The sequence below is a fragment of the Arachis ipaensis genome, chromosome B09 (assembly GCF_000816755.2).
Source record: "Arachis ipaensis cultivar K30076 chromosome B09, Araip1.1, whole genome shotgun sequence".
In the NCBI taxonomy this organism is placed as follows: domain Eukaryota; kingdom Viridiplantae; phylum Streptophyta; class Magnoliopsida; order Fabales; family Fabaceae; genus Arachis; species Arachis ipaensis.
Genome location: NC_029793.2, coordinates 99,934,490 through 99,958,310, shown reverse-complemented (window position 1 = coordinate 99,958,310; position 23,821 = coordinate 99,934,490). Strand labels below are relative to the sequence as shown.

General features: G+C 38.5%; 1 protein-coding gene across 1 annotated transcript; it reads right to left on the bottom strand.

The window, feature by feature from the left end:
• LOC107619623 (cytochrome c oxidase subunit 2) lies at window positions 5,132-6,706 on the bottom strand. The gene has a single exon (XM_016321925.2). It carries the CDS (start codon window positions 6,308-6,310, stop codon window positions 5,435-5,437), a length of 876 nt encoding a protein of 291 aa, XP_016177411.1. The 5' UTR covers window positions 6,311-6,706; the 3' UTR covers window positions 5,132-5,434.

Genomic DNA, 23,821 nt, shown 5'->3' with positions numbered 1-23,821 from the left:
GACATGAATGAAGCCCCAACTTACAAGAGTTATGTACGGGGAACGGAAATGGATTTTAGTTCAAAGACTATCATGAAAGTCTTAGGACTAAAAACAGTCCATTTTGATGAACTAGGGTACCACCAAAGAATAAATGAAGACCCTGATTATGATGAAATTGTTAGTGAAATCTGTGTGGTGAATACGGGGTGGATAGGAAATGCTGACAACAAGTACAAATACTTGAGAAGAGGAGATCTCACCCTTGAAGCAAAAGGGTGGTATGAGCTAATAAAGAGATCGATCTTAGGCACAGTGAACACTTCGGAGGTCACAAAAAAAAAGAGCTATAATGTTATACTGTATCATAATGGGAGGAGAAGTGAAGGTTCACGAACTCATTGCAAGTGATATTCAAAGGATTGCAGAGAAGAGTTCAGCTAAAGCTTGGCTACACTACCCGAGTACCATTATGCGGCTATGCAGGAAAGCCAAAGTGCCAATGGAGGATGCAAACCCAACATGGTTGAATCCAGGCCTACCTGTAACCTTCGAGAGGATGATGATTGTCACAGAGGTACAACAAGGTCGAAGGCCACAAAGAGGGAGAAGAAGAGAAGAACCACAAGAAGAACCACAAGGAGAACAGGAGGAACAGCAACAATACCAACCACAGAACAATATGGACATGGTTCAGATGCAAGAGGAAATTGAGAGGTTGTCACAACAATACATGGGGATTCAAGAGAAGCAGGAAGAATTCCATTCACAGTATACAAGGTCTCAACAAAGACAAGAGGAGCTTCAATTGAGGATGATAAGTCAACAAAGGGATTATGAGTCAAGATCCATAGTAATGCAATAGGAAAAAGCTTTCCAATTTCATGAATCATTTGACCAGTTGACCCAACTGCAAGCTAAGAACATGAGAGCTTTCAAAGAATTTACAACCCTTCAGGATGCAAGGTATGGAGTTCAAGATGACTATAACATAAATGGCCAAATAAAGTTGAGCTACATTGCGGATCATCTACACAATATGGAACTAGCATTTCCTACTTATGATGAATACTTCAAGGGGAGGAATGAAAGAGAAGTAGAAAAAGCATTATTCCTTGAAGATAGAGTAAAAGAGACAATGAAGAAAGTTGGATTCTAGCAAAAGCTAACAGGCAAGGGCAAGGGAGAAACCAGCAAACAAACAAGTGAGAAGAAAAATAAAGACAATTGAAAGGTGGAATTGCTCTTTACTTATCACATCCAATAAAGAAAGAGCATGCTTGTTTAGTTGATAGTCATTTTATTTTAATAGTTTTTACATCCTGTCTGTTTAACTTTGCAATAAATAAGCTAGCCTAAGTGTGTTTTTGTGTTTATTCACTTTCATCTAACTAAATGCAAGCTTTGTCCCTGTGCCTTTTTAATTCAATAAAAGAGGAATGTTTGAATTAGGAAGTAAATGTCCAATGTTGCCAAAGTAAGAATGAAATTCAGTGGTGGTATTTGTTGATTTAATGCATGGTTCATAAAATAAATACTGCATAATGATATGTTCTTTGAAGTGTAAACTGGTTTGTTGTTATGAAGGCTTGTACCATTTAGGATCCCTTGAGAATGAAATAACAGAAAGAAAAAGGAATAGAAAAAGCCAAAAGTGGCAAAGAAAATAAACAATAAGGCTATGTACAAATAGCTTAGACCCTAGGACACATGCCTGTGGTGTTTTTGTATTAGGATATGCTTGGACAAGTAAGTTCTAAGGAGTATTTCAAAACTTAGCCACTTAGATCAACTGATTTGGGATTGCCAACTGAAAGTCCACAATAAAGAGCAACCTAGCTACAAAACACTTAGTTATCCAAAGAGATGTTGGGCATCAATGATCCTAGGAAGAAAAGGGTGAGCCATGTGTCTGTGGTGAAGGAATATTGAGCAAAAATTAAGCCAAAGGCTGCTGCAACATTTGCCACCAAGCCTTCAAAGAATAATAAGCTCTCTGAGCAAAACAAAGAAGGAAAACTTAGCAAGAGAACAAGCCAAAGTAAAGCCTTAGAGCAGCAAACTTAGTAAACCTTTAAGGAAACATCTCTTATGTAACAGCAAACAATAAATGAACCACCATTGTCTGCATAAAAATCCCATGGATTGAATTCAACTATATGCTCAATAAGGATATACACACTTCTCTGTTTCATATCATTCTCTCTTATGTTTGATGCTTGCTTGGGGACAAGCAAGATTTAAGTTTAGTGTTGTGATGCCAAGGCATCTTAGCCTAGTTTTACTAGTCTTTTTCCTTTGTTTTTATTAGGTTTTATACACTTTCTTGAGTTACAAGTAAGCCATTTGGGTAGAAATTCATGTGTATTTGGATTCAATCAACCATGAGTAAATTGATGCATTTTCATGAGGTTTTGTGCTATAATTGCTTATATGTCAAGGATGATAAGAAGTCTCATGATTTTAGCATAGCTTTGATGCATTTGTTGATTGATGACATGTGACCAAAAGGCTTGGAGGAAGGTTGAAGAAAGGGGATGGCAGCAATAGAAATGAAGGCAGCAAAACCACCCTGGGAAGAGCTCAAGTTTGTGCCAACGTTTGCCTCAAACTTGAGGTCAAACATTGGCTTAAGAAGAACCCAGAAGATGCCAAAGTTTGTGCCAATGTTTTTCTCAAACTTGAGGTCAAACGTTGGCTCAAAAATATGCCCAGGAGATGCCAAAGTTTGCGCCAACATTTGCCTCAAACTTGAGGTCAAACGTTGGCTCAAAAATTCACCCAGGAGAGGCCAACATTCACGCCAACATTTGCCTCAAACTTGAGGTCAAATGTTGGCACAATTACTACACCAGGGGAGGCCAATGTTCACTCCAACGTTTGCCTCAAACTTGAGGTCAAACGTTGGCACAATTACTACACCAGGGGGACTTAACGTTTGCGCCAATGTTTACCTCAAACTTGAGGTCAAACGTTGGCTACAAAATGGCCTTGGAGGGTGCACGTTTGAGCCCACGTTTGACCTCAAACGTGAACTCAAACGTGAGTGACAGAAAAGCACCGTTCTGCATAATGATCAACATGCAAATGTTTGAGTCAACGTTTGTCTCAAACATTGACTCGAACTTGAAGGCTCCAAGGTCCAAATTGCAAACAAATTTCTTCTCAAGTCCAAGAGCAATCAACTGAGGCTACCTTCAATCCAATTCCATCAAGGCCAAGAGCCCAAATTCAAGGCTTCAAGACCATTAGAAGAAAATGTATAAATAGAAGTTAGTTTGATTTAGAATGGACTGAAAACTTTTACTTTGAAAATTTGTACCTCTTTTAGAATTTTTCTTTCTGGAACTTTGATTTTGGATCTTGGAGGAGAATTTAATTCTCTTCCTCTCTGGGTTTCTTATTTTCTTTTCTGCAAATCTTACTTGAGTCTTGGGTGTTGAGAATTGAGGAAATTCTGTCTCAATCTCACCTTGAGATCTCTCTTTGTTTCTTTCACTGCACCATTGGAAAAATTGAGATTTAAATTTGCTTCTTCTACTGTTTGATTTTTACTTCACTTGCAATTTATATTTGAATTGGATCAAGGAAGGCAGTGAGATCTAGACTTGGTTTTCTAGTCTCTTGACCCCTGAGATCTTCAACTTTCATTTAGTTACTGCAATCAAGCTACATTTCACTTTCTGTTTGTCTTCTCAAGCGATTATTCTTCTCTTGTTTAGATCTGTTGAAATTAAATTCATCCTTTACTTCTCTGTTTAATGCAAGTTACTTTTCTTCATTTAATTTTTGCAATCCCAATTCCCAATTCTTTTTATAATTCAAGCAATTTACATTTCTTTCACTTTAAGCTTCAGTCATTTACATTTCTTGCAATCTAAGTTTCTGCAATTTACATTTCTTGCACTCTAAGATTCAGTTATTTTAATTTCTCTGCACTTTAAATTCTTGTTAATTATCCCTCTCCCATTAAATTTCATGCAATTTAACTTCTGTTGGATACAAATCACTCAAATCAATTCTTGTTCACTTGACTAAATCAACCACTAAACCAAAATTGCTCAATCCTTCAATCCCTGTGGGATCGACCTCACTCATGTGAGTTATTATTACTTGATGCGACCCGGTACACTTGCCGGTGAGTTTTGTGTTGGATAGATTTTCACACATCACGGATACCTGTTTAGAAGGTGAACCAGCAGAGTCAGATGCAACCGGGCATGAAGCAGCAAGTGCTGTAGATCTGGTAGAACTTCTTCTCGAATATGTTTGGTTAAGTGAGGTGGCGCAACAAGCCGAACCACATCGGTCGAGTAGAAAGCAACCAAATATCCGGACTTCAGAGTCATAATAAGAATTCAAAAGAGGTTTTAGTTCGCACTTAAAATCCGAAAGAGGCACGAACTTGTCGAGATGTATGGGGTTCCCTTTCTTTCATTCACATTGGTGAGGTTGCTTGATTGTAGGGGCCGGGAAAGGGTCTGCCACCACTGACTCAAATTTTTTTGTAATCGATGTAGCTTTGTCGTCTGTCTCGGGATCGGTAGTGTTCCCCCCATCCCTTAGTCTTAGCTTAAAGGATGCTGATGTTTCTTTTATTTAAGATACAATCTGTAAGTAAGTTACCAAAACTTTTTTTGTTGTAGCAACACAAAAAACCCATGGAAGAGTCAATAGAAATAGAATTGGAATCCCTAGAGAAGAGAGTTCCCGAAAGGAGAGGGGTAATTTACCTGTTCTGGAATTCACCACTACAAAAATAACATCCGATTTTAGCGGCAACCAAAGCTACTTTTGAACCTTTCTTAAGCTTAGAGCAGAGTCGCTGGAAGTCAAGTAGAAGAATGAGTCTAGCGACCAGGAAGCATAGATAGCAAAGGTAGAGATGGTACTTTAACAATAAAAGGAGGATCATATGCTTATAAGATGCAATTTGAAATCACGTACTTTCCCCGGCCCAAATCCACTAAAAAATGGGTAATGTTAGCGAATCTTCTTATTATCGTATCGAGTTTCAATTTGACAAGTACCAACAGGCCGAAAAAGACAAAAAAAAGGCCTTGTATACTCGAGAAGTGGATTCAATAGCAACCCCTCTTACTGATGATATTCTTGACTTTCCTTGTTAAGGTTCTGTGGTAAAAGTAAAAAAAAAAAGCTAAAAGTAGGCTCGCTATTGCGAGCTATACGAGCTGTTTGACTTTCTACGGCTTTGCTATCGCTCCTATGAAGTGGTGGCCTTCTAGAAGCTTCGCCAGAAGCAAGCAAGATGAGGTCGCTCTCCTCCGCTCGTTCCGTACATGACTTACGAGCTCGTGTAGTACTCGCCCCTATCTCAAACTCTAAAGGGGCTTATGCACTCCACTCGCTGTCTACTAAACGAGCCTTAGAGCGAGCAAAGCCTTCCATTTAGTGGCTTCCCCCCTTATCCCTCACCCTACTCTTTAATTTTTGCTTAAGCTTCCCCTGTTGTTTGTGGGATTAATTGATTGGATACCCGAGAACCATAATCTTTACTAGGAACAGCTTCTACGACGATAGGCGTAAAGGCATGATTAGTTCCACAAATCTCACTGCACTGACCATAGTAAACCCCTTCTCGTTGCACTGAAATAGAGATCTGATTTAAACGACCAGGTACAGCATCACATTTGACACCTAAGGAAGGTACAGCCCAACTATGAGGTACATCAGCAGGTGTTACAATAATACGTAGATGAGTTTTGGCTGGTACAACCACTCTATTGTCCACTTCTAATAAACGTGATTGACCCAATTCTAGATCATCTTCTGGAATCGTATAACTATCAAAAGTGAGTGACTGTTCATCAGAACTGTTATAGTCTGAATACTCATAAGTCCGATACCATTGATGTCCAATAGCTTTGATAGTAATGGCTGGATCTACTACTACCTCGTCCATTGAGTATAACAGAGCAAATGATGGGATAGCAATGAACATCGGGATGATACTAGGAAATATGGTCCGAAGAATCTCGATAGTAGTTCCATGAACAATCCTTTGCGGGATTGGGTTTTTTTGATAGTGGAAATGCCATAAAGCGCGAACCAAGATCCGTGATACGAAAACCAAAATCAGAATGAGGAAGAAAAAGATATCGTGATGTAAATCGATTATTCCTTGCATCATAGGACTTATTGCGTCTTGAAATCCTAATTGCCATGGCTCCGCTGCATCACAAAAAGCTGCTTTATTGGGTAATATACCCGATAGATCCAGGGCATCCTTATAGGCTTCACCTTCTATTCCGTTTTTGTTCAAATCATCTAACAGGTGCTCCAGAAAAAGGGATATTATTGCTTTCGCCATGTAAAGCTTCGGCCGCACTCAGAACGTCTTAGTCACTCTTGTTAGTCATCAACTCTCCCAATTTATCGTGTATATTAGATTGAAGCTCTACTATACGTTCACTATCCGGGTTAATACCCGGATGATCCTCATCAATACCATGAGTCTCGTAATTATAATTAGAAGGAGTCGGCTGCTCCACCTCAACATCACTTGCTATGGAAGGTAATGAGGGGACAGATGGAACCGAGTCGGCTGGTAAGGGTGGTAGGTCAGAAGGGACCGATGGAAAATCATTCCACATAGAAGCTGTATCACTCAAAGTTGAGTTAAGACTCTTCTCATCAAATAAAGAGATGCATCGAACATTGTTAAACATAGTGATTGATAAAAAATAATTCCCTCCAGACAGACTGAACCAGGTATGGTTAAAAGCAAGCCTGTAGGAGTCTTGAAGAATTTATTCTATTGAGTTGTGCTTGGTTGTTGACCAAAGAAAAGCATGGAAGTCGGAAGGCGGTCGAGTTAAGTAAAGACTCAAAACAATGAAATCCTGGAACACTATCTATATCTATTTTTCCTCAAAGACAGAGCATTTTTTATCTTAGGCGAACGAGGGTTACCGGCTCTACGACCTCGCAAGGCGCTACTGTAGTGCACTTTGGGCCTGCCGCTTTCTCAATCGAAAATGAAAACTGTCAAGATTAGCCTACTGAAGGATTCTTTCTATCACCTTACGTAATTTTTGGATGGATTTTCATTGAGCTTTGACCTTCTTACCGCCACACCGAGCTTTCCTAACGGTAAGGCTACCATGGGGCCACCCACCCCATCTCGATGAAAATACACGCCTACCCCGGACCCTGACGTGAACGAAGCTCCAATGAGTTGCTCCTCGCTGGAATCCATCAATTCATATACTCACTACCTACGAAATAACTTATCCTCGGCCTCGGCCCCTCCCCCCCCTCAATGATCAATATGAGGTGATCGTAACACAGTATATAAGATTCGTGATTCAGGCAATCCAATCTTCCGTGTGTAAGGCCCAAAATGGTTTTCCAAAAATGGGTGATCAAAAGATCGAATCACTATGCATATCTTGGTGGTCGTTACTTTTCTTTTGGTGTTCTTTCTTTTTGGCTGACTCCTCTTCCTGTTCTATTGATCAAAGGCATGCGGCAGCACCGATATGGGAAAAGAAAGATGCACAAAAGAAACTAGAAAGTGGAGCAATTTCCACTACTCGCTCTAATAGAAAGACCTAGCGAAGTGAATGACTTGATCGTACTGTACTAGATAGACCATCTTTCTATACGCTATTTTGGATTCTCTTCTTTACCAATGGTTGTTGACCAAAGAAAGGATGCATGGGGCATAAATAAAATAAGTAGTAGGCTTTTAGCCAAGTAGTGCTTTAAATAGGATGCGAATGCCTCTTACAGAGTAGGCAGCTTTTCACTCAACAGTGAGGGGCTGTTGCGACAAATAAAGGCAAGGAAGAGGACAAGTGGAATGTCTATTGCTCCACTTTCTTAGTCTGGTAGCAAGCGCGGTACCCACTGACACTTTTGTTAGGAAAATCGAGAGGGGAAGCTGTGGCATTGATCCGCCAGCTGAAAGCTGAAGTTGCCCTTGTTTAGGAAAATCACTGTCAGCAACCTTTTCTAAGAAGAAAGAGGATCGTGCCTTAGCATTGATCGACTTTTAGTAAGAACAAAAAACCTTTGGAGTTGCAGTGCGAGTGGAGCGCTTTCTTTCATTCGCTGAAAAACAGCACCGAAAATAGAATAATAAAATCCGATAGATAGATCATACAACAGGCATCATTCTAAGAAGCGGGCTGCTCTTTCCCTCTCAATCTGAACCGGCTGAAGCCGAGCCCCAAGTAACGAATCTGAATGCCTATCTCTGGCCGAATTCGTTTAATAAGGAATGGAAGAAGCAATTTGATAAGAATTATCGGCTGAATGAATTCCAATTTCTTTTTTCTTCTTGTGTGATACAAGAAAGACCTCGAGACTGACAAGATGGGTTCTTTAGGTAAAAGAGTCATCATCAGTCTTTTTCTAGTGCGTTCCACTCCTCTTCTTTCTTTTTGTTTCCGGGTGACTGGATCGTCCCGGCTCGGCATGCTTGCTTTCACTCTATCGACAGCTTTTTTGGTGTCAAGACCTGTAGCAGCAGCAACATCATTGAAGGCTCGTTCCTTAATATATGTGGAGCGGTTCCCCTCTGGAGGGGCCTTTTTTTAGGAGGATTCGGTCAGCAGAGTGACCTTCCACTCATGTATAAACATGGCTTTGTATAATCTTCATTTTGCTATTGACTTATGGCATGGAGTTCGGTTAATAATAATCGAATAAGACTAAATACCTTCACGCTCTTTATTTTATCTCGGTAGAACAAGGAAAAAAAAGCCTATGTAGTAGTGGATTCGAGTCCCACAAGAGCAAAGGATGACGACTGATTCAATTGCCCTCTCTACTCAATTGATTGAATATAGTTGTGTAAAGTAGCATAAGCGCTAACCTGATCTAAGGAAAGAGGGGGAACATGAAAGCAAGGCTATTCCGGGGCGTCAAGCATCTGTAGGCTTATCAGCCATGAAGTAAGCATAAGCGGGAATAAGGTAAAAAGATGGTTAGAAGGCATCGTCAGGACCTGTTTTCGGTTGGTCATAACAAGAACTTTTAGGTCTTTTATAGGGGGATAAGACTCCTGGTTCAACCAATCAATCTCAGAAGTATAGGTGCAGGAGAGAGGGCTACTACTCGACTAATAAGTGTTGGAGCGAAGGCTGCTCGACTAGACTAATTGGTTGGAGGGGGACACAGCTAGCCTTAGGGTATAGGGAGACATAGCTACTTTTTGAATACATTCTCGAAGTGACAAGGAATGGTATCGATAGAGTGGAAGGGCCTGTGCTCAATAAACCACTCACCCACGCTAGGGCTAAGACTGAAAGTAGCTCTTCTGATTCATCCTGTCTTTCAATGAGAGGAGTTTAAGGAGCTAGTATAGGTGCGAAGAGTTGCTGCGAGTAACTTCACTTCATCAAGCCAGGAAAGAAGCTCGACAAAGCCTTAAAGTAGTGTGGTGGAGAGGAAAGCTTCTGAGAATATAGGTTTTGAGGTGGCATCAATACTAAGAAGAGAGTGGGAATTCCCTCTTATGTCATTTTCCTCCTTCCGAGAAAAAGTCTTTGGTGGCCTGCCTGGAGGCATTCTTTTAGTTTTAGTTTAGGCTGCTAAAGCCTTTTATTTGCCTTTCATGCTTGCCCCAACAGCCGTAGCTAAAGGCTTAACCCATTGTTGAGTACCTAGATTCTTCAACCCTGACCTCAAGAGAATCCGGAGAAAGCTCCATATCAAAAGAAGCCTGACCGGTAGCTATCGGGGTTTGGGATATCTTCTTTGTTTGGGGCTAAGGTCTGTAGCTATCGGAGTTTCACTCTTCTCTTCACCGGAATTGGAATCTACTTCACTAGATGGAACAAAGATCAAATCTTCCTAAGCCTAAACTTGCGGAATAAATCCCTACTTTATTAAATGGAATACTAGGTCTTTCTCGGAAAGCAGTAAACGAGGGAACGGAACTCGACTTAGAGGAAAGAGAGAATTTATTTTGCCTTTCTTTCTCTAAAGGCTAGAAAGCTGCTTTGAGCAATGAGTTCATTGAGAAAGAGCCTGATAAGAACCAAGACCTTAGATATAGCTTTGAAGTACGTGTAGGAGGAGGACCCGTTGGTCAAAGGAAAGGGGGAAGAGAATTCAAGGTAGAGGTACAATAGATAGAGGGCTACGGCAAGGCGTTCTACTCAAACTCCTTTCAACACTTCCAAGAGTGAACCCCCGACTCACTTCCTTAGCCATTTATTTCGGTTAACCAGGGCTAAATTTGACTCATCATTCTTTAAAATGAATGGCTTCTTCCTCTTATCATGATCATGGCTTCTTTCAGGTCTATTGGTCAGCATTCACCTAGAGCGAACTTAACTTCCCCAGAAAAAACCAATTCAGCGGCAAACTTTCTTTGGTTGTGATTAGCCAGTCATCTCAGTCACCAAGCTAGCCTGAACTACGTGCAGCCTCCATTGGATCAATTCATAGGAACCTCATCCTGAGAAGGAAGATATCTATAGAATATAGAAATGGGTAAAGTTTCATTTTTGGTTCTACCTAAGGGAATCAACCAATTCATCCGTTTGATCGACGATCCCGGGAACCTTGCCCAGCAATAAGAAATGTTCTTTCTTAGCTTAGGGGGAGGCACAAAAGGAAGAGGGCCTAACATTCAAGGTCCCTGAAAGAGCAGAAGAGATTGATGGTTTAGCGGTTATAAAAACTCTCGTTGTGAGTATAGTTACTAAACCAAGCAATCAACCTTTCTTACAAACGTGTTGGTTGTCACAAGTAACAAACCCCTTTAAAAATTGTTAACCGAGTATTCAAACCTCGGGTCGTCTTTTCAAGGAACTGCGAGGAAGTGTGTTCTTATTAAAGGTTGTAATCGAGGTTTAGAAGGTGAGAAGCAAGTAATTTAAATGACGAGTGAATTAAATGGCAAGTAAAAATAAATAATAACTGTAAAACAACTTTTGGCAAGATAAGGAAAATTAGAAGTCCAACTTAGTTACCCTTCTCAACAATAATGAAAGTTGTATCTTAATTCTACTTGGTCAACCTTTACCGGGGCAAAGGAAAGTCAAGGGACTAATTAAATTGACCTTTGAATCCTAATTATTTCCTAAGAAAAGGTTGGGATTATTTAAGTTCAACTTAATTAGCAAGATAACGATTATCAATTATGTTGAGTTGAATAACTGTTGAGTTACTGAATTCTTAACCAAAACCAAAAGGGGAAAAAGTAAATTGCTAAAATAATGAAAGTGTCCTTAGATGGGAAGCAATGGCAACTTAAATCAAGAGAACAATCATAAACTGAAATTACCTCAAATTATCATTAATTCAATTAGAAATCTGTAACATGGAATAATTCTTAAATCAATTTATAATAATAATCAATTCAAATGTTGGAATAAATAAATAGAAGTAATACTAAAAGAACATTAAACCTAGATCCAGAGTTACTCTTAAAACAAGAAGAAATCCTAAATCCTAAAAGAGAGAGAGAGAAGATCTCCCTCTCAACTAAATCTAAATCATTGAAAGGTGAAAAATATGCGAGCTCTCTTTGAATGGAAGCATTCCCACACTTTATAACCTCTGGTATATGCTGTCTGTACTTGGATCTGGGCCAAAAAGGGCTTCAGAATTTGCTGGGGGCGTATTCTGTAATTTCTGGTGCGTGGCCTCTGTCACGCGTCCGGGTGGGTCACGCGATCACGTCATTCGGAGCTTTTCCTTGCCACGCGATCGCGTCAGTCATACGACCGTGTCATGTGTTTTCTGCTTGAGGCGCGCGGTCGTGTCAGGCATGCGACCGCGTCGCTGCTGATTCATGCTTGGCACGCGATCCCGTCATCCATGCGATCGCGTGGATACCAGTTTCCTTAAAGCTCCGTTTTGCTTCTTCCTTCCATTCTAGTATGTTTCCTTTTTCATCCTTTAAGTCATTCTGTCTTTAGAAAATCTGAAACTACTCAACACATTAATAACGGCATCGAATGGAAATAAAGGTAATTAAAATAATTAATTTTTAAAGCTTAGAAAACATGTTTTTCATTATATGACATAATGAGGAAGGGAAAGTAAAACTATGCAATTAATGTGAATAAGTAGATGAAGAGTTGAATAAATCGCTCTAATTAAGCACAAAAGAACTCATGAAATATGGGTTTATCAGTCCCACGAACACTTTACAATCCTTATACTTACAAAAAAGAGTTTAGTAATGCCTGAAAACACAGGGTTCGGTTAAATAAAAAGAAACAAGGGGCTGGTCGAGCGAGGCAGTGCACCCCCAGCTGTGGTGAATTCCCAAAAAGAATGAATCTGATGTAGGCCGGTTGTCCAAGTCTTTACTTTAATGAATAGGGAACTTACCATTCCCTCATCCTATTATTTCTTTTTTTCCTCAATCTAGTTTTCCTAATCCTGTTTACGGTCTTTTCTTGCAGTTCGAGATCACCTAGATAGCTTTACCCCTGCCATACCATATGTAAAGAAATTGTTATGGTATAAGGACCAAGCCTTGGCGCATATAGGAAACAAAACCAAGACCTATGGTGCCATATAAGATAAGCATTTCCAGATCGGGTCAAGATTTCGAGCTTAGAATTGAGTGAGGTTTAACTGATTTAAGGGGTTCCTCCATAATAGCTAAAATTAAGTAAGTGGAATTTCACTACGAAACTTAGCAATAAGTCCATCCGATAGTGGGTGGTTTGGAGATCAAAAAGTTAAGTTTTTATGGGCGGAGGTATAGCTAAAAAGTATAAGGCTTTCGCTGTGACTAAGGATAGACAGGACTCTCGGTTCGTCTGAGCCTGAGTCGAAGACTTCGGATCCTGCATCTGCTTCAGTTAATTAGGTTAAAATGTGCCTTAAATGGTGTTTTGATCCTAATCCTAGCTAGTCATCATCCAAAGTTGAGGCATTCAACAACTTTCTGAGACACCATTCTTCCCATAGCCCTAAAGGATTAGGCCAGCCTCAACGTTTCTACAAGCTCAGTTTCTACCCAACTTTTTCCGAGAGAACCGACTACGGGGGGTGTGCTGATAAACTCAAACTCGTCTCCGGTTGCTGCTGATGTGGAGAAATTGGTACCAGCCTACTCGTGATGTTCCTTGCCTGGTTCGCTATAGGAAGTGCTTTCAGCAAAGGGGGAGGGAGGGTTAGGACATCAAATTCTAGTCTTCAAAAAACTAGAAGAGGTTCAATTCCTCTTTGATGTGGTTAAGGCAAAAGACAGATATAGATATCAGAGAATAAATTTTAAGGTAAGACTGGTTTTTTCTTAGGTCATCGGGTAAAGTTTAATAGTTCCAAGCTAAACGTACTAAATCAATTAGCTTAAAACTATTTATTGGAAAATTCAATAAATTTCTTTGAAATATTTCCTACTCATATTAGCTATCTACGATAAAAGAAAGTAGAAGCCGCTTTTTTCGAGGAAAGTCTCAGTGCGTAAAGAGTCCTCATACAAGAAAAAAAGCCAGTGCTAAAGAAAGAGCTCTCTCTTATGCAATAGTAAGCTTCACAGTTGCTATCGTAGGGCGCAAACGTTTGGTTTAGTCTTTGGCCCAGCCCAATTCAGCATTAATCGGGTATTTGAAGCTAAGCGTATTGTTGTAACAAGGCCAGGAATTCTTCATAGAGTTGGTGTGCTTTTTATTTCAGGAGAAGTGGGTATGTCTTATGAGGGTCGCTCTAGTAGAAGTCCTTACCATTCCCTCATCCTATTATTTCTTTTTTTCCTCAATCTAGTTTTCCTAATCCTGTTTACGGTCTTTTCTTGCAGTTCGAGATCACCTAGATAGCTTTACCCCTGCCATACCATATGTAAAGAAATTGTTATGGTATAAGGACCAAGCCTTGGCGCATATAGGAAACAAAACCAAGACCTATGGTGCCATATAAGATAAGCATTTCCAGATCGGGTCAAGATTTCGAGCTTAGAATTGAGTGAGGTTTAACTGATTTAAGGGGTTCCTCCATAATAGCTAAAATTAAGTAAGTGGAATTTCACTACGAAACTTAGCAATAAGTCCATCCGATAGTGGGTGGTTTGGAGATCAAAAAGTTAAGTTTTTATGGGCGGAGTGATGAGAGAACTTTTGCGTGGTCTAAAAATTTGCGGATAAATCCTCGTTGCAAGTATAGTTTCTAAACCTTCAAAAGTCCTTTCATACAAACGTTTTGGTTGTCACAAGTAACAAACCCCTAAATAAATTGATAACCAAAGTATTCAAATCTCGGGTCGTCTTCTCAAGGAATTGCAGGGTGGTGTTCTTATTATTGGTTATGAGTCTTATAAATTGGGGGTTTGAGAAAGAAGGAGCAAATAATGTAAGATAACAAGTCATTAAAATAATAAATAACAAAGCTCTTGGCAAGGTATAAGAACTGGAAGTCCTATCCTAGTTATCCTTATCAATTGTGATGAGAATTGATTTTTTCTCCCACTTTGTTAACCTCTAACTATGAAGGTAAGTTAAGTGGATGAATTAATTTTTATTCCTCAGATCCTAGTCTTTCCTTGAGAAAAGTTAGAGTTATTGGAACTCGAATTAATTCTTGAAGAATTTCAATTTTCAATCAACAATAAGTTTGATAACTCAAGTGTCTCCAATGACTCAACCAAAGCCAAGAGGGAAAATTCTAAATTAAATTAAAAGCATCAATATAAATGAAGCAAAGCAATCTTAAATCTGAAATACCTCAAATAATATTAATTAAGAAAATCATAACATGAATGTAGCATAAGCCAAATAGGCAACATAACTAATATAAGCATTAAAGTATCTGAAAGTAAGAGATAAATATAAAGTAAAAGAACATTGAACCTGGGATTGAGAGGCACTCCTAAAACTAAGAAATCCTAAATCCTAATCCTAAGGGAGAAGAGAGAACCTCTCTCTCTAAAAACTACATCTACTCCTATGAAAAGTGAATTATGAAAATCCTCATGATGAATGGATGCATTTTCCCACTTTATAGCCTCTAATATGTGTTTTTCGGGCCAAAAACTGGGTCAAAAATAGCCCAGAAATCGCCCCCAGCGTATTCTGGTACGTTCAGGTCGCGGCAAAGTGACACGGAGGCGTCATCCACGCGTTAGCGTGGATTGAAGTTTGTAGATGCGACGTGGACGCGTCATTCATGCGTTCGCGTCGCCTAACATCGGGACAGCTATAGAAAATTATATATCAAATAGAAGTCCCGGATGTTAGCTTTCCAACGCAACTGAAACCACGTCGTTTGGACCTCTGTAGCTACAGTTATAGTCGTTTGAGTGCGAAGAGGTCAGGCTGGACAGCTTAGCAGTTTCTCCAACTTCTTATATTCCTTCCACTTTTGCATGCTTCCTTTCTATCTTCTGAGCCATTCCTGCCCTGTAATCTCTGAAATCACTTAACACACATATCAAGGCATCTAGTGGTAATAAGAGAGGATTAAACATAGGGAACTTAAGGCCAAAGAAGCATGTTTTCAATCAAAGCACATAATTAGGAAGGCAAATGTAAAACCATGCAAATAGTATGAATAAGTGGGTAAAGAGTTGATAAAAAACATTCAATTGAGCACAAGATAAACCATGAAATAGTGGTTTATCACGGAGGCATAGCTAAAAAGTATAAGGCTTTCGCTGTGACTAAGGATAGACAGGACTCTCGGTTCGTCTGAGCTTGAGTCGAAGACTTCGGATCCTGCATCTGCTTCAGTTAATTAGGTTAAAATGTGCCTTAAATGGTGTTTTGATCCTAATCCTAGCTAGTCATCATCCAAAGTTGAGGCATTTAACAACTTTCTGAGACACCATTCTTCCCATAGCCCTAAAGGATTAGGCCAGCCTCAACGTTTCTACAAGCTCAGTTTCTACCCAACTTTTTCCGAGAGAACCGACTACCGGGGTGTGCTGATAAACTCAAACTTGTCTCTGGTTGCTGCTGATGTGGAGAAATTGGTACCAGCCTACTCGTGATGTTCCTTGCCTGGTTCGCTATATGAAGTGCTTTCAGTAAAGGGGAGGGAGGGTTAAGACATCAAATTCTAGTCTTCAAAAAACTAGAAGAGGTTCAATTCCTCTTTGATGTGGTTAAGGCAAAAGACAGATATAGATATCAGAGAATAAATTTTAAGATAAGACTGGTTTTTTCTTAGGTCATCGGGTAAAGTTTAATAGTTCCAAGCTAAATGTACTAAATCAATTAGCTTAAAACTATTTATTGGAAAATTCAATAAATTTCTTTGAAATATTTCCTACTCATATTAGCTATCTACGATAAAAGAAAGTAAAAGCCACTTTTTTCGAGGAAAGTCTCAGTGTGTAAAGAGTCCTCATACAAGAAAAAAAGCCAGTGCTAAAGAAAGAGCTCTCTCTTATGCAATAGTAAGCTTCACAGTTGCTATCGTAGGGTGCAAACGTTTGGTTTAGTCTTTGGCCCAGCCCAATTCAGCATTAATCGGGTATTTGAAGCTAAGCGTATTGTTGTAACAAGGCCAGGAATTCTTCATAGAGTTGGAGTGCTTTTTATTTCAGGAGAAGTGGGTATGTCTTATGAGGGTCGCTCTAGTAGAAGTCCCACCCGGGTGAGGGAAATCCGAAAAGACAATGGCCGATTCAGGTTAACATTAACAAAGGGTCGATGTGAATTGAGCTTGAACGAAGTGAAAGGTACGTAGTCGCGTCGAACGAAGTGAAAGGAATTCGTAAGCCCGCAGCGACCGAAGCAGTATTATGTGATATACAAGTAGAAAATTAAAGTGTAACCCAAAATATTGTTCTTCGCTTCAAGAAGGCTCCAGATCCTCAACAAGGTGGCTCACGACCTGCATCTGAAAAATAATAATATATGTATGGAATGAGAACCAGGGGTTCTCAGTATGGTAAACGTGCCAACGTACATAATGCATAAGGTCCCAGAAAAGTCAGAGGCAATCTTAGAATTCCGACACTCAGATTTAAAGTTAATGAAATATACTAAACAATAAATTTGGGTGGTTGTCTAAAGTGTTCAAGTTCTAAATCTACCTTTAACCTAATACTTCACTTTTCATCTCCTCCAACTCTCCGAAACACCGGTGGAACAACCCTCAACGTCACCTCCGCCAGCATGAGGGATCTCTCAGTTGCAAATGCATACAAAACAGACAAGGAAAATACAAGTATATATATCAGTTACAACAAGTAGAACAAGTAGTAGATAAGCAGAGATAAAGTAGTTAAGCAAACCAAAACAATCCTCACTCAAGAAAAACATACAATGCACATGATGTATGCCTATCCTATTGGCCATGAGCTCATGTGTCGGTTATTTTGCTAGAATCCGACACACCCGATAGCAGTGACGGATCCAGAAAATTTTGATAGTGGGGGCAAAATATATATACTATAATAAAAATTTTTATAATAAAAATATTATGTGTACATAAAAATTAGCTATCAAAATATTCATTAATTATTATATATTTATATATAAATATATGTATTGTTTAATTTATTTTTAATATATTTTTTTTATTTCAATATGTATACAGGTAGTTATTTTTTATGTACATATAACATGATTAGTCTTTAAAATATCTAGTTTACAAATTAAAATACTAAAATAATAATTTAAATAATAACACATAATTTAAAATTTTATTATTTAGGTTTTATATTTTAAAAAAATTGAGTAATCTTTTTGCTTAACAATTACAATTGAAATATCTCTCTTTTTATATAGCATAATGTTACACATTCAAGTTTTTTTTGTTAAACAAGCCCAACCAAATTAATCTATGATAACAAAAATTAGTTTTGACTAGCATTATTCTATGTCTTATTGTTTAATTTGGTTAGACTTAGTTCATAAAAAGACTTGAATGTGCAGTATTACTCTTTTATATATATATATATATATATTTAGAAATTTACTTCCCATACAATTAGAAGCCAACTCTTATTTAGATTCATAGTTAAAAAAGTTCTTTCAATTAATGCAGTTGTTACAAAAAAATAAAAACTAATATAAAAAAAAAGATAAGAGTTATGCTACGTGTACACCAAAATTAGCCACCAAAGTGAGCCACCAGTATAAAATACATGCTGGAATGCAAATATGTATTGAAAATAAATTAAACTACACATGTATTTATATGTAAATACATTGGTGGTTGATTTTAGTGGCAGATTTTGGTGTACAAATAGCATTTTTGTAAAGACAAATAATACTCTTTCGAGTCGATTTCTAAAAAAACACATAAATTTCATTTAAATTGAGAATTGATCATTCTAATGACATCTAATATGAAATTTTTAAATTGATTATGAAGTACCAAAAATTGAATAAAAAATTATTGTGGGTCAAATTTAATAATTTAGTGGGGACAAATAAATATTATTATCGTATACTACTCAAAAAAATTTCAAATTGTAGTGGGGCGCTTGCCCCCACAAGCACAAACATACTTCCGTCCCTGCCCGATAGCTAACCCGAATATTGTCTCTTTGACATGCTTTCACATTCTTGGGATGTAGTGCCTGTCACACTCTTGGGATATAGTGTTCATCACACTCAGGTTATAGTGCCCTTCACATTTCCCAGGATAAAGTGTTCCCACACTCTTGGGATATAGCGCCCGCTACGCTCTTGGAATATAGTGCCTGCCACACTCATGGGATATAGTGTCTGACACACTTTCTAGGATAAAGTGCTCCCACACTATTGGGATATAGTGACTGCCACACTCTTGGGATATAGTGCCCTTCAAACTGGAAAATAATGCAACATAAACATAACAGATTATATACAACCAGTATCACAAACAAAAATGTAACTTAGCATAATTCATTCTTCATTCCACCTCGTCATAGTCACAGTCGGTACCTATGAGGGATATAGTGCCCAACACACTCTTGGGATATAGTACCCGTCACACTTTCCAATCATAATCATTATCCTCATAATCACTTTCAATCATTCTCATCATTCTTCTTCTTCAACTCCTTACCAAAGCAAGTGGGCAACGCCACTGCATCTACCTGGGGACTCAAACCCTTATCCGAAGTGAGTGGACAACGCCACTGCCTCTTACCCAGTCACATATATCTCATCTAATTACAGATCATTATTACTTCCATCATCTTCATCAATCTCCTTTTGTTAATTGTTACCAACGCCTCTTTACTTCAACTAACACTTCGCAAAACCCTTCCAAATATCTACCCAACTTATTTAATAGACTCATCCTCATTCTAAGGCTTAAAGGCACACTAACAGACCTTAAACAAGTATAAGGGAGGTTTGGAGAGTTAGAGAATTGGTTTAGTATGCAAAAATCCCACTTTTAGCCAAAATAAAGGTCTTGCGTATACGAGTTTATGTTCGCGTACGCGAGATGGCAAAACAGAAGAAACTTATCGCGTAGCATGTGCCGTCCGCGTACGTGAGCATTCAATTTAATAGGTCCACTTACACGGGACATGTCCGCATATGAGAGATATCTAGGAAGTGAGTAAATCTCATGTCGCGTGTGCATGCTCATAACTTCAAATTTGACACGCGACTCCTCCTTTTTCTTAAAAAGCTGCTAAGTTGCAGAATTTTCAAAATTTGACACCAAACTTCAAATGCTCATAACTCTTTCGTTTTAAATGATTTATTATCCGTTCTTCAAACGGCATAAACTTCACAGACCCAAATTTGCATTTGAAATAAGTTTAACAAATTTTGGTGGTTAGAAGCCAAGTTATGGCCCGCCAAACTTGGTAAAAAATAAAGTTTTACCAAAAATCCCAAAACTTTTTTTCTTTCCAAATTCTCAGTTTCATATAAAAGTTTTATAATGAAAACAACAACAAAACTCTCCAAACATACACATATACCTTCCAACCACCTCACCTCACAGCAATACTCAATTTTCTTTCCCCAATCATTCTACAATTCCATACACATACATTCAACAATTTCCTCACCCAATTAAACAATTAACTATATTTCATACACATCAATCTATCATCATTACAACCATCATGAAACAACACATTTTCATAATAATCTCAACATTACTACCAAGGTTACTAGACATTAACAAGTTCTTATAATCCAACTTATCATACGGTCAACTAGCCTAAATTTTCTTGTAATATTACACGTTATCTACGAGAAACCAAAACCATACTTTGGCCGATTCCTCCCTAAAGCTCAGACACCTCAAACTTTCCCCCATTCCACAAGCTTTAAAAGCCCAAATCCTCATTGAACATGAGCCCAACATCTATGGTTCAACTTTCAAGCTCCCAATATCTCTAGTTTGTCTCCAAGACACATAAATCACTCTAATTCCACACAAATACCACAAAATTAATATAGAGTTTGCTACATAAATATTTTTACAAGAGTTTAGAGTTTTCTCACCTTACCCACGGTCATTTGAGACAAGAACCAGCGAGTCTCCAAGATTAATTCAGTTCTAATGCACCAAAATCACATAATCTCTCAAAATCAAACTCCTAATTTTTTAAATTACAAGGAGGAAGGCTGAGCAAGAAATAGCAAAGTAATTACCAAATTGTTTAGTGGATTTTGTAGAGCTCTACACAGTGGTTGTGTCGCCATAAACGGTGCAACGATCGGAGCTCCAGATTGAAAGATATGGTGAATTAAAATTTGGCAAGGGTTTTGTTTTCTTGTTTCTCCCCCTTTCCCTTTGTTCAACGTGTTTCTCCCCTTTACCTTTTGGGTTGGGCCTTGGGCCCAATTCAGATTTGGTTTAACTAGTTTGGACGTTGGCCCGTTGGCCCGATTTTAGGCCAAAATCTTTAGAATTAGTATTTTAATTAGTATTTTAAATATTTTTACTTCTCTAGATTATAAAATTTAATTTCTTAATTTTTTTGGCTCATAATTAATTTATTAGTTAATTATTTATTAATTTTTCAAATTTTACAAAGTATCTCCAACTGAGTCTGCTTTGACCAAGAGGAGAGATGACTACCATCTATAGGCAAATCCACCAAAACCAACAAGTACCCCCAAGAATTCAAGGTGCATCACAATAATAGTGTGTGTTCTTGTAGTTCTCACTACACTGATGAGTGTCTACAACTCCAAGAGGACAATGTATTGGTGGTGGCCAATCCTTTCTACAACCATTCAAACTTCTATCCTGAGAATCAAGGTCCCTATCAACAAAGAAATAATTTTAATCAAGGATGGAGGGATAACTATAGCCGAAGATAGAACAACAACCCACACAACTAATCATACAATCCTCAGCCATACCGCAATAAACCACAAAAATATCAATTTTCTCAAAATCTACCTTTCCAAACACAACACCGAAACCAAAGATATCAACCTCCTCACGAAAGACAACAACTTTAAGTTACCCATCCTTCTTCTTCGACCCAACCACTCATGGATGATACTCTCTGCCGCCTCCTTCAAGAACAAAAGGAGGCAAGAAGGGAACAACAAGAAGCAACAAAGCGTCAAGACGCTATCTTAGCAACTTTGGTTGATTTCGTATCTCGGTTATCAACAGGATCATCCAAAAACAATTCAAACTCCTCTCAACCTTCAATCTTAAGTGGGATCCCGTTTCAACCACTCTCAAACCCCAAGGGTGGCCTTAATGTCATACAACATTAGAGGAGGTGATTTCCAAGGATTCAATTGCTACGGAGGTTGCTCATGAAGAAGAAATTGTTGAGGTAGAAGATATGGATGAAGAGAAGGCAGAAAAGGTTGTTCGGGAGGAGAAAGATCAAGCAAATGACCAAAGAAGCTAACAGAAAGAATGCCCTGGAAGAACCCATCCCCATTCCTTTTCCAACTATGGCAAAAAAGGCTAAAAAGCTTATGGAGTTAGACCCTAATACGGTGAAAATCTTCAAAAAAGTTGAGGTAACAATCCCTCTCTTTGATGCCATCTAAAAAAATCCAAAATATGCAAAACTTTTAAAGCATTTGTGCATTCACAAGGATAGGATTTATGACCTTGAGACTATTTCGTCGGGTAGTTCTATTTTTCTCTTTGATGAGATCTATTCCTAAAAAATGTGGTGATCTTGACCCTTGCTTAGTATCTTGTACGATTTGTGGTATACAATTTGTGGATTGTACGTGTGACTTAGGGGCTTACGTAGGTGATGAGCAGATATTTTATACCCTTTTGGCACTGTTTTCTTAGTATTTTTAGTTATATTTTGTTAAGTTTCATTATGTTTTAGTAGGTTTTAGTGAAAAATTCACATTTTGGATGCTACATTGAGTTTTTGTGTTTTTATTATGATTTTAGGTGATTTTTTGGGTGAATCTGGCAAGTTTTAGCAAAGTCTAATTCAGAGGCAAAGAAAGGATAGCAGATGCTGTCAAATCCTGACCTCTATGCATTCAACCAGCATTTCTGGAGCTAGAGAGTTCCAATTGACGTGTTCTCAACAACATTGGAAAGCTAACTTCCAGGGCTTTCCAGTAATATATAATGATCTATACTTTTCATTGGAGACGATTGCCCAAAACGGGCGTTAAACACCCAACTTACCCCCTTTCAAGTGTTCAACGCCCAAGAAGGATCAAGGCCAGCATTGAATGCTCAAAACTGGCGTTCAACACCACCAAGGGACGACAAGGCAGCGCATTTACCTGATGACAAGTCATCTTAGGCTAGTTTCACAAGCCTTTTTCATTAGTTTTTACTTGGTTTTCATGCATTTTTAGGTAATAAATAAGTGTTTGAGTGAGAAATTCATGCTTGTCTTTATTCAATCAAACATTGTTAATTTTATGCATTTTAATTAGATTTCTTGCAAGATTTAGTTGATAATATGAATGATGCAAGATTTGATGATTATGCCAAGGCTTTGATGTATCTGTTCGGTTGATGACAGGTGAAAAGATGAAGGAAAAGAAGCAGAAAGCACAAAATAAGCTCAAAAGAAGAATTCTTGACACATTTGAAGTTTGAGCACGCTTTGGAGCCATAGGCCATGCTTTTAAAAGCGTGGCCCATGATTTAAAATCCATGAGCGCTCTTGGCGCAAGAGCGCTACGCTCATTTTCAAAGAGCGCCTGCGATAGTGGAGCAAGAAAAATTCGCAACTGAGGCATACGTGCAAGCCACATGTATGCATCGAAGCTGCAATTCTGGAAGACCACGAGTACGCATGCATGACGCGTACGCGTGGGTGTAGCATCTGTGAAAGAGCACGCGAACGCGTGAGTAAAGCGCAGCGTGAAGGTGGCATCTTTGAAGACCCACACGTACGTGTAGGGGACACGTACGCGTGGGAAGCGCTCTTATTTCAAACGCTACGCTCTTTTGGAGAGCGCCACTGATGCACAAAAACTTGTCTCTCAACAAATTTCCCTTCGGCAAGTATACCGAATTGTCGTCAAGTAATAACTCACAAAAGAGTGAGGTCGAATCTCACAGAGATTAACGGATTAAGCAATCAATGGTTGATTGATTATCCTAGTCAGATGGTTCAGATTTGGATGATGAGCAGCAAGAAATGTAAATTAATAGAAAAGAAAAGAAAAGCAATAAAGTGCAGAAAACTAAAATGGCAAGAAAAGTAAATGTAAGAACTAAAAATAAAATGAACATTGGGATCAAGAGATATTGCAATCCTCCGGATCAAGTTCTTTCTCATCTTTTCCTCAATCAATGCATTCATTGATCTCCTTGGCAATCTTAAGTGATTGGATCCCAATTCCTTGGCAATCCAATCTCTCTAAGCTTGAACAATTTCCCAATTCCTTGATTTAATTGCTCATGGGAAGAGATGAAGTTTGGTCACTGATTATACCACGCACATTCATAGATCAAAGTATTGGTAGGATTAAATGTCACAATATCCATCCAACCCCCAACCTAATCCAATGTGAGAGAGCATTTCTAGAATGATTTC